This window comes from Caenorhabditis briggsae, assembly GCF_000004555.2.
Source record: "Caenorhabditis briggsae complete genome, chrV, whole genome shotgun sequence".
NCBI classification, from domain to species: domain Eukaryota; kingdom Metazoa; phylum Nematoda; class Chromadorea; order Rhabditida; family Rhabditidae; genus Caenorhabditis; species Caenorhabditis briggsae.
The window spans coordinates 16,711,930-16,724,711 of record NC_013488.2 but is presented as its reverse complement, the minus strand read 5'-3'; the positions used below and the strand labels follow the sequence as shown (position 1 = coordinate 16,724,711).

At 31.6% G+C, this 12,782-nt stretch overlaps 5 protein-coding genes across 5 annotated transcripts in view; 3 read left to right on the top strand and 2 right to left on the bottom strand.

Moving 5' to 3' along the window:
- Positions 1–227: 227 nt before the first annotated feature.
- CBG15912 lies at positions 228–1,184 on the top strand (the record flags this gene model as incomplete). The annotated part of the gene is made up of 3 exons (XM_002638204.1): positions 228–930; positions 1,078–1,125; positions 1,180–1,184. 3 exons carry the CDS (start codon positions 228–230, stop codon positions 1,182–1,184), a joined length of 756 nt encoding a protein of 251 aa, XP_002638250.1.
- Positions 1,185–2,848: 1,664 nt separating this feature from the next.
- Positions 2,849–3,793, bottom strand: CBG15911 (the record flags this gene model as incomplete). The annotated part of the gene is made up of 1 exon (XM_002638203.1): positions 2,849–3,793. One exon carries the CDS (start codon positions 3,791–3,793, stop codon positions 2,849–2,851), a length of 945 nt encoding a protein of 314 aa, XP_002638249.1.
- A 94-nt stretch (positions 3,794–3,887) lies between these two features.
- On the top strand, positions 3,888–7,409 carry CBG15910 (the record flags this gene model as incomplete). The annotated part of the gene is made up of 1 exon (XM_002638202.2): positions 3,888–7,409. One exon carries the CDS (start codon positions 3,888–3,890, stop codon positions 7,407–7,409), a length of 3,522 nt encoding a protein of 1,173 aa, XP_002638248.2.
- Positions 7,410–10,304: 2,895 nt separating this feature from the next.
- On the bottom strand, positions 10,305–10,568 carry CBG15909 (the record flags this gene model as incomplete). The annotated part of the gene is made up of 1 exon (XM_002638201.2): positions 10,305–10,568. The coding sequence occupies one exon, from the start codon at positions 10,566–10,568 to the stop codon at positions 10,305–10,307; it is 264 nt and encodes an 87-aa protein (XP_002638247.2).
- A 1,564-nt stretch (positions 10,569–12,132) lies between these two features.
- Positions 12,133–12,782, top strand: part of CBG15908 — a gene marked incomplete at both ends in the record, with an annotated part of 1,368 nt that continues 718 nt past the window's right edge. The window contains one exon of the mRNA XM_045238373.1: positions 12,133–12,278. Within this exon, the coding sequence (XP_045095845.1) occupies positions 12,133–12,278 (146 nt within the window). The remainder of the gene's footprint in view (positions 12,279–12,782) is intronic.

The following is a 12,782-nucleotide window of genomic DNA, read 5'->3' as shown; positions in this document are numbered from 1 at the left end:
TGAAGAAAACTTACAAATTATGTTACTCTGCTTTTCATTCATGAATGAATCACATATAAGACTACAAGATAGATATATAAACTTATTTTTATCACTCTCCAAAGTTCCATCAACTTTTACAACAGCTATAGATTTGGGTTTGAAGTCTTGAGGAAAATCAAACTGAAATGACTTCTCATTAGATCTAAGATTAAGAAATAAATAAACCATTTATTACACATTAAATTATGTCATCTGACTTTGCCGATTATTCTGTTAAAAATTATTACTCCATTCGAAAAAATAATCCATTACTTCCTTCTTCAATAAGAGCTTGCATCATAGGAAAATCAGGATGTGGTAAAACTAACTTGTTAATGAATTTACTTCTGGATAAATTTGAAGGAGATGATTATTTAGACTATGACAGCTTGTATATATTTTCAACTACACTTTTTCAGCCCTGTTACCAAGCACTTATAAATGGTTTTGAAAATGGATTGAGTAAAAAAGATATTAGAGAATGCTTTAAGAATCAGAATTTTATGGTTGAGAAAAAAGATAAACAAGAAATAACTATTCACACTTCAGATAGTTTAGATAATATTCCTGATCCAAGTTCTATTGATCCTAATAAAAAGACTCTAATAATATTTGATGACTTGATGTTGGAGAAACAAAATAAAATAGAACAGTACTACACTAGAGGTAGACATAATAACATTGATTGTTTTTACATTTCTCAAAACTATATTAAACTGCCTAAGAATACTATCAGAGAGAATGCAAATTTGTTTATAGTGTTTCCTCAAGACAAGTTGAATTTGGATTACATTTATAGAGATCATTGTAGTGAATTAGATAAAGAAAGATTTTTAGAGATGACTTCTGAGATTTGGAAAGAGAAATATTCTTTTTTGATTATTGATAAGACTAGTGAAGCAGATAGTGGTAAATTTAGAAAGATGCTCAAGTATTTTTATATTTTTTGACTGTCTATTTTTGGGCTAGGTTTAAAAAAAGAAGAAAAAGAAGAAACCTGAGGCGCCGGCTTCACCCCTAAATTTTAGACTATTTTTTCACAATTTTCGTTTTCAGTAAAAGGTATAAATCACCTCAAAAAAGAGACTAGTGATGAAGACAGTGGTGAGTTCGTGATGTCGTTAGACCACTTTTTTATTTTCGATATATTTTTTTCAGGTTAGGTTAGGTCAATTAGGTTAGGTCAGGTCAATTAGGTCAGGTTAGGTTAGGCCAATTAGGTTAGGTTAGGACAGGTCAATTACGTCAGGTCAGGTCAGGCTAAAAAAAATAAATTCTCAAAAAATAAATGTCATAATATAAAAGGGGGATCTATGAAGCCTATGAGAGCTCCTAAATTGTGTGTAAAGCAGAATGGTGTAGAGAGAACAATGTTCCAGTAAGAAGTTTAAATCATGCGATTTCTATATTTGGACCTATTTCTAAAGGTAATGCTTTGCATAATGATAAGTATGATTATCTACTAGAAAAACCTAGAAATGAAAGAGGACAATATACCCATGAAAGTGATATAAATTTTAAAGAAAAAAGTGAAAAGAAAAGAGAAGAAACCAAATTAAATAATTTTAAAATAGAACTTGGTAAGCCTGTACCACAATATGTTAGGGATAAAATATGTGAAGGATATTAACTACTTTTTAATACTCAATTCACTCAAATAAATTAAAACTTTTTCGTTACCTAGTATTTTTATTAAATCTTCTTTATAGTAATGTAAACAATTTGCAGTATAATATTCATTATAACTTCTCCCGTCAAGTTTTCTACAAGTATACATTGTTTCCTCTTTGGATGTATTTCTAATTTTGATTGTTTTAACTATTTTATTGTTCTCAATTAGTGTTGTTAATTTTTTTATAATATCATTTTGTATTCTTTCACAACTCAATAAGTTATTCATTTGATTTTTGGTTAGTTTCTCAACGAAAAAATTTTGAAGGATCAGTTCTCATCGTTCTATTAGTTCTTCTAATTCTATCTTCTTCAATTTCTTTATCTATTTTATCCACAGCTTCTTGCCTCAATTTTGAGTCATTTAACTTGGTTGTGTTTTTGAGAGCTGTTATCTGTTTACTTAAATTATCTATCTCTTCTCTTTTGTCTATGTTAGATTCTAATAAAGCATCTTGATATCTCGCAAATAATTCAATCATTAATTTATGCTTTTGATTTGGTGCAGAAGTACTTAACAAATTAGCTGTTTTTTCTAAATCTTTCATGACTTCATTGAGTGATTGACTGTTGTTGTTTGATGGTTTGTAATTTGCTATTCCATCTACAATTTTATTAACGTAATCTAATCCTCCAAGCATTTCTACTGCCTGTTTTAGACCTTTATTTCTAAGATCTTCTTCAGTAATTGTAATAGTTCCATTTACATTATTTGTTTTGATAGTGCTTAGTGTGTTTATTCTTCCCATTTATTACACTGAAAATCAAAATCCAAAAATTCAAAATTCAAAATCAACTATCTTTGTGGAAGAAGTAGGTTTATCTTGTTAGAATTAATTTTAACTGATACTTCTTTGGGTTTGACTTCAATTGAACTTTCAGTAATAGATTTACCTTTTGTCTTCATAACAACATATTTACTGATATCCATCTCTTTTGCTAATTCTCTTAAACCATCATATAACGTTTGAGTAGAAAAGTTGTGTTGTTTTACCCAGTTTCTTTTATCAATTCTAAGAGGGGTTTTGTCTTGATCGCTGATGTACATTCTAGCTAGTGTAATTTTTTGTGACATTTAACTAGAGAAAAAATAGGCTATTGTAAGAGTTTGTAAGAGTTTGTAAGAATGTATAGAGTGTATAACAAGACCTAATGATTACATACCAATATTCAAATAAATAACCCCTAAGTCTTTCTTCTTGATTACTTTCTGTTTGACTAGTTCATCTAACATTGCATGGATTTTATTATACTCGTCTTTGTTACCAGCCTGATATGAACCAATAGATAGTCTTAATGAGTCAATTAGAGAGTTGGTATTTGATGGTATGAAAGAAATAGAACTTCCTGATGTTGAAGATGTTCCAGCTGTAGTTGGGGTCTTAGCTACAAAATATTTAGACTTTATGAACGCCCATTTATCACTAGAATCTGCATTATATCTTTTACTATTTTTATCAAAACCTTGGTACAGAGCATTAGAGCATAATAATATTTTTTTGTAATTTGAAGAATCTTCAGTTGTAACCTTGTTTAGATCAGGAGACTTTTTGAGTAGTAACTCCATCAACCCTTCAGTTGCTGTGTATTCTTCATTATTAACTTTGATAATATTTTGATCGAATGTAATGTCTTTGTTACCAATAGCATACTTCTTTTCTGCTTTGTTGAACTTGATTGAGTATCCAGCATTACTTCTATCTGAATTATCTTGAAGATAACTTACAATCAGATTACTTACAACTTGAGGTGAAGAAGAACTAGGTAGAGAGGGAGGTAGGATTACTGAGGGTTGCTTAATAAGACTTTTACGATTTGTCTTTGGTGTTGGTGTAGTTGCAGGGGCTATTGAAAGTTGAGAAGGGGATTTAAAGTTGTTTAGAGTTTCTACTATTTTATTCTTTTCATCTATAATTTCTTCTTGAAGTTTTTTGTTGGATTCTAAAATAGGTTTAAATACTTCAATTCTATAATCTTCTACATGTTCTAAGTCTGATCGCTCTTGTAAATTCTTGATTTTATGCTCTTTCCGATTTTTCAAAAAGTTGTTTACTATTTCATTACGTCGTTTTGGGTCATTTATCTCAACTACAGAATGCATTTATTACGGGAAATATCATCGATTTTAGGTTGATTTATTCAATATTTCTGAAAATTAATTATAGGTTTTAAATGATACTTTTCTTGCTCTATAAATGGAACTAGTTGATTACGAAAAATTGAATAGGGATCAACTACGAAAACCCGTAGGAAACAGAACAGGAATGAGCAGTGTTGATGTTAGAAAGAAGGGCGTGTCTGAAATGCGTAAAATACTTGAGAACTATGATAAAGATGAAGCTAACAAGCAATCTAGTTTCCAAATGAGGAATCTATTTCCTTTCGATAAAACTGTCTTTAGTGATTACAAAGAAGTTGGTGATACGTTAAGAGATACTTTTCACATTGGAGATTCTAAAACTATAGAATCCTTTTTAGATAAGAAAGGGCCTGATATTGTGAAAGACATTTTTGATGAAAGTGTGAAAATATATGTCTCATTACAATGCGAAATGAAACAAGAAGGTACAGAAAATAAGGATATAGTCCATCTAAATACAGCTAACGAAATAGTGAATCCGGCGGATGATAGAAAAGTCTTTTATGAAAAATTAAAATCAGATTTAGTAAATAGATTAGAACATTATCAAGGTAAAGGTTCTGGTTTTAGACTAAATAGAATTATTGGTTTAAGAATGTTTCAAACTAAGATTAAGCCATTATCAGGATCAAAATATATTGAATTACCAGATTGGTTAAAAAATAAGAAAGCCGTAGTTAATATTCAGAATAAAGATGTAAAATGTTTTATGTGGTGTATTTTAGCTCACTTATATCCAGTGGATCAAAATCCTGAACGAGTAAGTAAATATAAGGATCACATTTCTAAAATTAATTTCGAAGGTTTCGAATTTCCTTTCCAAGTTAAAGATGTAGATAAGTTTGAGAAGAGAAATAACTTGGCTGTTAATATTGTAACTCATGATGTCTCAGGGCCAGCAATAATTGAGTCATATAAAGTATCTAAAAACATCAACGTAGATTTAAGTAGAGTGATAAACCTTTTGCTTGTCACTGATTGTTCTGGAGAAGGTCATTACTGTTTGATTAAAAATATAAATAGATTGATGAACACCCAAAATAGTAGAAGCAATAAATTTTGTATTAGATGTCATAATAACTTTTACAATGCAGAGAAGTTTGAAAATCATTTAGCTGACTGTATGAGTAATAATCCTATACAAATGATTAAATCCCCTAAAGACTATATTAAATTTGAAGGAGTTCAGGAAACACAAAAACATAGATATGTCTGCTATGCAGATTTTGAATCTGTTATCTATAAAATTGATTCTGTTAACAATTCTCCTAACAAATCTTGGAGTGAGAATGTTGGTAAGCATAAGGCCTCTGCTTTCTGTGTAATTGTTGTGGATTCTTTCACTCAGAGTATTTACGAAATGAAGAGCTATGTTGGATATAATACTATTACAAAATTCAATGAGTATATCTTAGATGTGTGTGAGCGATTATTGAGTATGCCTGATATGGAAATGAAAAATTTAACCAATGAAGAGTGGAAAGAATATGACAGCTGTAATTCATGTCCTCAGTGTGAGAATGTGTTTGATGGGGATAAAGTTAAAGATCATGATCATTGGACTGGATTATACAGAGGACCTCTATGTAACTCTTGTAACTTGTTGAAACAGAAAAATAAATTTATACCAGTGTTTTTCCACAATCTTAAAGGCTATGACTCACATCATATAATTAGTGATGAGGAATCAAGCAAACTATTGAAGGAAAAAGGTGTTGAAATTAAAAGCATCTCAGCAAATATAGAAAAGTTTATTAGTTTCAGTTATATATACAAAAATCCTAAACGATGCGAAATAAGATTTTTAGATAGTTTTGGTTTTATGCCTTCCAGTCTAGATTATCTCAGCAATAACCTACAAGATGAAGAATGTGTGATTACTAATAAGTATTACAAGAATGAAAAGATGTTTAATCTATTAAGACGCAAAGGTGTGTATCCATATGATTTCATGGATTCCTTCAATAAGTATTCTAACACAGAACTTCCCTCAATTGAAAGTTTCTATAATAACCTATCTGGTGAGAATATTAGTAAAGAGAATTATGAATATGCTCTAAATGTATGGAAGGAAACAAATTGTAAAACTTTAGAAGACTACACTAGAATTTATATGATTAATGATGTGTTACTATTAGCTGATGTTTTTGAAACATTTAGAAATGTGTCTCTCAAAGAATATAAGTTAGATCCGTGTTGGTACTACACTTCTCCAGGATTAGCTTGGGATGCCATGTTAAAGAAAACTGGAGTTAAGCTACAAACAATTAAAGATATTGAAATGTATAATTTTATTGAAAAAGGTATTCGAGGAGGTATGTGTAATACCATGCTAAGATATTCGAAAGCTAATAACAAGTACATGTCTAATTATAATCCCGAAGAGGAATCAAAATACTTATTATATCTAGATGCAAATAACTTATATGGATGGGCAATGAGTCAGAAATTACCATATGATGAATTCGAATTCGTTGAAGACTTTACCTTAGAAATGATAGATGATCTTGTTTCAAAAGAAAAAGGTTGCATACTAGAAGTAGATTTAGATTATCCAGAAGAATTACATGATAAACATAATGATTTACCTTTCTGTCCAGAGAATAAACGAGTTGGATCTACCAATAAACTAATAAATGATTTTAGTCCAAAGAGAAATTATGTAATACATTATAAAGCCCTTTTGCAAGTTTTAGATCATGGATTAATTTTGAAGAAAATTCATAGAGTTATTACTTTTAAAGAAAGCAATTGGTTATCTTCTTACATAGAACTAAATACTAACTTGAGAAAAAATGCCAAGAATGATTTTGAGAAAGACTTTTTCAAGCTCATGAACAATTCTGTATTTGGCAAGACTATGGAGAATGTTAGAAATAGAGTAGATGTTAAAGTTGTCTCAGATATGGATAAGGTCATGAAACTAGCTGCTTGTAATAATTTCAAACAGAGACATATTATAAATGAGAATATGATTTTAGTAGAGATGGCTCAGAAGAATATTAAATTAGATAAGCCAATTTATGTGGGGATGTCTATTCTAGATTTGAGCAAGTATTTAATGTATGAGTTCCACTACGATGTTATGCTACCAAAATATTCTTCAAATTTGAGACTGTGCTATCAAGATACCGATTCATATATTTATGATATTAAAACTGATGATGTTTATGAAGATATGTTAGCTATGAAAGAACACTTTGATTTTTCGGATTATCCCAAAGAAAATAAACTTCATAGCATTGAGAACAAAAAAGTAATTGGTAAGTTTAAAGATGAGCTGAATGGTAAGATAATGACTGAGATTGTAGCCTTTAGACCAAAACAATATGCTTTTAAAACTGATGAGGGAATGGAGTCTAAAAGAAATAAAGGTGTGAAGAAATCTGTTGTTAAAAAGGAAATGACTTTTAATGACTATAAGAACTGCTTATTAAATCATACTATCGAAAGAAGACAACAAATGTTATTTAATTCGAGTAAGCATCAAATTCATACTGTAAAACAGAATAAGGTTGTGTTAAATAATTTAGTTGGTAAAGATAAAGAATCAAAAAGGTATACAGTAGATAAATAGACACTCTTGCTTTCGAGCATTATAGAATTCCTAAATCAGAGTTAGAATAGAATTTTTATAATCATGTTTTTCTAATAATTTTAATAAGAGTAGACAGTAGTATCCACAATGATGAGTATCAAATTTTTGTATTTGAAACGTAGAAGTAATTATTTCGTTTGAAGTATTATGTTTAAGATATTTTATTATTTCTTGAGGTGGGTCCAAACCAAAAGAGTCAAAATAATAATATTCACTTTTATTTACTTTATAACAGACCCAATGAGTACCTTTATTATCTGAACTATCAAGATTAATGATGCCTACTTCTACTTCTTTACGTTTTTCTGGTAAAGTATCCTTCATAAATACACCTCTGAAATCTTTGATTTGTAACTCTTTTGCTATTTCTAATAAATCTACATTTGTTAATGGTTTCAAATCTTTATTCAGCATTTAATAAAACGTAATAATGGTAAAGAATTGAATGAAAAGAGTGTTGGTTAACACTTGATTTTTTTTGCCGTTTCTTCATGGTTCTGACGGTTGATTTTTCATGTTTGCTCGACGAGAATTTTTGGCTGATTTTTCTGATTTTTTTCAGTTTTTTTCATGATTTTTTTCGTTTTTTTCGATTTTTTTTCAATTTTTCTTGCATATTTTTCGGATCTCATTAAGTGGATAATCCTGAGCTTTTGAGTGGGGTTCGAACTTTCTACCATTCAAACACAAGACAGGCGCTTTACCAGTGAGTCTCGAGAACAAATTGATAAGAGAGTTGAAAAAGTGTTTAAGTGTAGAGAATTTGTTATCAGTTGGGGTGAAAATTGACTGTTTTGAGAGGTTGAAAAAAGTGGGCAAAAGTGGGAAAGTGAGTGGGGGTGAACTGAGTTCACCAAAATCTGAGAGTGTGAAAATCGTGGATTTTGCTAAGAATATTATATGAAAAAAATAATTAGGGCAAAAAACTTGAAAAAACAGCAAAATAAAAATTTGAAAAAAGTGGGCAAAAAGCTGCACCAGAAAGGACAATTCCCTACTACTTCCGTTCAAAGTTTTGGAGAGACGCAGACAGTTAGGGAGTCTCGTCGTCTGCGTCTCCAGCCCCCGAAACTTCAAATGCCCGTATCTCCGCACCCAGTGATGCAAGAACAATGATTTTAGAACCGATATCTCTCATTTTGATTGCTCTTTTTTGGATCAAAATCAGAATATTCTCATACATTGGAAATTTCAATAGAACCTGTAACATACAGTACCGGTCAATAAATTATACGAAAATGGTTTGGATGGCGTTCTTTTAGAGTGTTTGCTGTGACTTATTGAACAGTACTGTTTCTGAATCCAACGGAATGTATCAAAGTGTATTCAAATCTATCTGATCACTTCTTGTGGAGTTATTGAGAAAAATCTGAATCTATTCTCTAGAAAAATCAATCTAAATCGATTTAAATGGTCAAACTTTGGTCAACAATTTGGTACAAAAATTGTCATATTTTACGTTTTTTTCTTTAGGATTACGGGTACTGTAAACGGAGCCCAGGAGGTTTATCCCTAAAGAGCAGTAACTCGACAAAAAATGACGTTCATCATTTTGCGATTTCGACCTAATATATCTCGATTCCTGTGAAAGATATTTGAAACATCTAAAAGCGAAAATCTTTGCCCTGATATCAGAAACATTTTTTTAGTTGCATATTTCCTGATATCTCAAACAGGAAACGAGATAATCAGGGTCAAAGAACCCATCTTTTTAAAGAGTTTCACAGAATTTTATAATTATTTTGAAAACGACTCTTTTGACTTTTTGACGCTTTTGATCATTTTGAGGCTTGCAAATTTCTGATAGTTGCTTGAGAAATTTGAACGAATAGTCAACTTCTCGTCAAAAGTTTCAAAAAAACATTTGAAACGGAACCTTATTAATTAGGTTCAAAGGAACGCTCTCTTTAAAGATTTTCACAGATTTTAAGTGAAAATTGAAGTATCATTTAAACGTGATGGAAAAAAAAATTTTAAACTTAAATTCTTGACGAAAAGAACTGCGTGAATTGGTTTAGAAACCCATGACCCAAGATGACCTCACGGAGATAAGAATACTATAAAGGAAGAGAAAAGTGGAAGGAAGAATCAGTTCTCTCTTCTCGGGGCTCCCGAGAGGGGACCGGGGAGGGGATCCGGTTCCGGATTCCTGGGTCCGGATTCCTGGGTCCGGATTCCTGGGCCGGGATTCGGGATTCGGGATTTGGGTTCGGGTTTCGGGATTCCTGGGTGCGGATTTCTGTGTCCGGATCCCGGATTCCTGAATCCTGATTCCGGAATTCCGAATCCCAAATTCCAGACCCAGTGCTCCGGACCGTGGTTTCCGAACCCGGGTTATCAAATCTCGGAATTCGGATTCCGGATTCCGGATTCCGGATTCCGGATTCTGAATTCCGGATTCCGGATTCTGGATCCTGGATCCCGGATCTCATCCAATTCACGTAGCCGAAGTGGAAAAACTTTTCTATTAGGTTACACGCACTGTAAGCGGAGCACAGGAGGTTTAGCCCCGGAGGGGCGTAAACCGACTGGTATCATTTAATGTGAGAGATATCAAAGTGGCCAACTGACAAAATTTTTATCATAATATCAAAAACGTTTTCTCAGTTGAGTACTCATTTTTATCTCAAACAGGAACCGAGATAAACTGGGTCAAAGTTAAAAGTACCCTTAACGTAAAAATTAAAGTCAAAGTTAACAGTATCCTTCTACATAGTACAGGTGTTTTACACATTACAGTTTAGGGTCATTACAGGGTACAGTTCTACAGTATAACAGGTTTTACGACATGTCTGGAGCTATCTTAACCCATTTTGACTTTATCACACTACAGAAGAATTTGTGAAAACCTAATCTAACAAAAATCGTAACTACTCACTCGTTTAAATCGATTTTAATTCTTTGATACGCGTCCTTATTCTCCACAAACTTGATACATGTCCGATTTTGGATGTAGTTCATCTGATTCAAAATCATTGGTCTCCGATCGCGAAACGGCGTTCCTCCAAAGTAGTAATTGACTTGTCCATTAGTCCATTTCGTTGACAATCGAGCCGCCTGTCGTTTGTCACGATGATTCTCTCCTGTAGGATGAGCAATCGCCCAGGAGGCAAGGAATAGGAGGAGAAGAATCTTCATTCGGTTGAGAAGAATGATTTTTTAAGAAAATTCATGAGCCTTTTATACGGTTTTTGGGCTACTTAAAATGCGGGAAAAGGGAGGATGGGGGCAATATGCAAATTTTTGCTCCCACGCTTTAATTGCAGAAAAAGGAGAAATCATCTTTTGTTTCTAGTGTTTGTATTCAATGAACAGAATAGAAAACATTAAATCTGAAAATCGAACAATTTGACTTTTCGAGGAAAAATACCTTTATGCTGAAGTGGACAAAATACTGGAATCATAAAGCCTGTATTAGAACGTCCGAAGGCCCCCGTAATAAAAAAGCCCATCAGAAGTACCTGGGAACAATAGAAGGATTCTGAAATTCTGAAATTCTGAAAATCTGATATTCCGAAATCAAGTCTTAACTTTGAGGGCAATTTATCTCAGTTCCTGTAAAAGATATCGAAAAGTGGTCAACTGATAAAATGTAGATGATATTACAATAAACATTTTATCAGTTAACCGCTTTTTGATATCCTTCACAGAAAATGAGATAAATTGGCTCAAAGTTCGGATAGCCCAATTTTCTAGTAAAAACTAGGATTCCAATTTTTCCTTCACTTCTCAAAGTGTTCTTTCTCCATTACATCATTCTTAGACATCAGTTAGTCAGTTGCATCAGTCTTATTTATTTATTTTCTTCTTTTCTCTCTCTCTCTCTCTCCCTCTCTCTCTCTCTCCTCATGAGTTAAAGGATCAAAAGATAGGAAGATGACAAATAATGATGACATGAGTGTAGTTATTATTTTTGTGGTCAGTGATCTTTTTGGTCCATTGGGAAAAATAATCTAATGTGTTTTTGTAGATACTCCAATTTTTGAAAAATCTCATTTTTACTTTTTTAAAACCAGAAAAATAGGAATTTTCGCACCTAAAAAGTATCATATACAGTGTTCTTTCCTCTTCTTCAAATGTTATAGACTTTCGATTTTCTTATCAATAAAAACTTGTTGAGTCTAGTGGAGAAAATCTAAAGAATGATTATCTGAACAGGATTCCATAGGATTTTCATGTGAATCGTAGCAGCAGTGATAGTGAGAGGGATAGTGAGTGAGAGAGAGAGAGAGAGAGAGAGAGAGAGAGAGAGAGAGAGAGAGAGAAAGAGAGAGAGAGAGAGAGAGAGAGAGAGAGAGAGAAAGAGAGAGAGAGAGAGAGAGAGAGAGAGAGAGGAGACAGAGAAGCAGACTGTTTCCCACGCCCAGACTTTACACACACTAAAGATAAGAGATGGACAGTTGTTCGTTTTTTTATTTGTAGTCTACTGGGTGGGTTTTTTTGTTTAAAATATGAATGAGTATAAATGGCACAGAAATGTAAAGAAGTTTTGGAAAAAATCTTATATAGGACTTAAAAAAATTATTTTTTCGAAATTCATAAAAACGCTCATTTTCAAAATTATTGAATCCCACTTTTTTCTATTGCTTTTTTTTCTTCAATTTTCGTAATTTTTTCCTTTCTTTTCCTTGAATTTTGCACTTTTTTGAAACTTTTGCTATTTTCCGAATTTCGAAAATTTCCAGATTTTTTTTTCAGAGCAATGACTTCTATCAATTCTCATCTCATTGAAAAAATCAATTTCTACAAAACTCGATCTGCACTTCGAGAATTGGAAATTTGCACGAATTCTGATTCGATTTTTGTCAATTTGAACTATTTGGCAGAATTATCCGAATACTTTTATGTGTGGGTTTTTTTAATTACAAAATTCAGAAATTCAGAAATTCAGAAATTCAGAAATTCAGAAATTCAGAAATTCAGAAATTCAGAAATTCAGAAATTCAGAAATTCAGAAATTCAGAAATTCAGAAATTCAGAAATTCAGAAATTCAGAAATTCAGAAATTCAGAAATTCAGAAATTCAGAAATTCAGAAATTCAGAAATTCAGAAATTCAGAAATTCAGAAATTCAGAAATTCAGAAATTCAGAAATTCAGAAATTCAGAAATTCAGAAATTCAGAAATTCAGAAATTTAAATTTCAGAAATTCAGAAATTCAGAAATTCAGAAATTCAGAAATTCAGAAATTTAAATTTCAGAAATTCAGAAATTCAGAAATTCAGAAATTCAGAAATTCAGAAATTCAGAAATTCAGAAATTCAGAAATTCAGAAATTCAGAAATTCAGAAATTCAGAAATTCAGAAATTCAGAAATTCAGAAATTCAGAAATTCAGAAATTTAAATTTCAG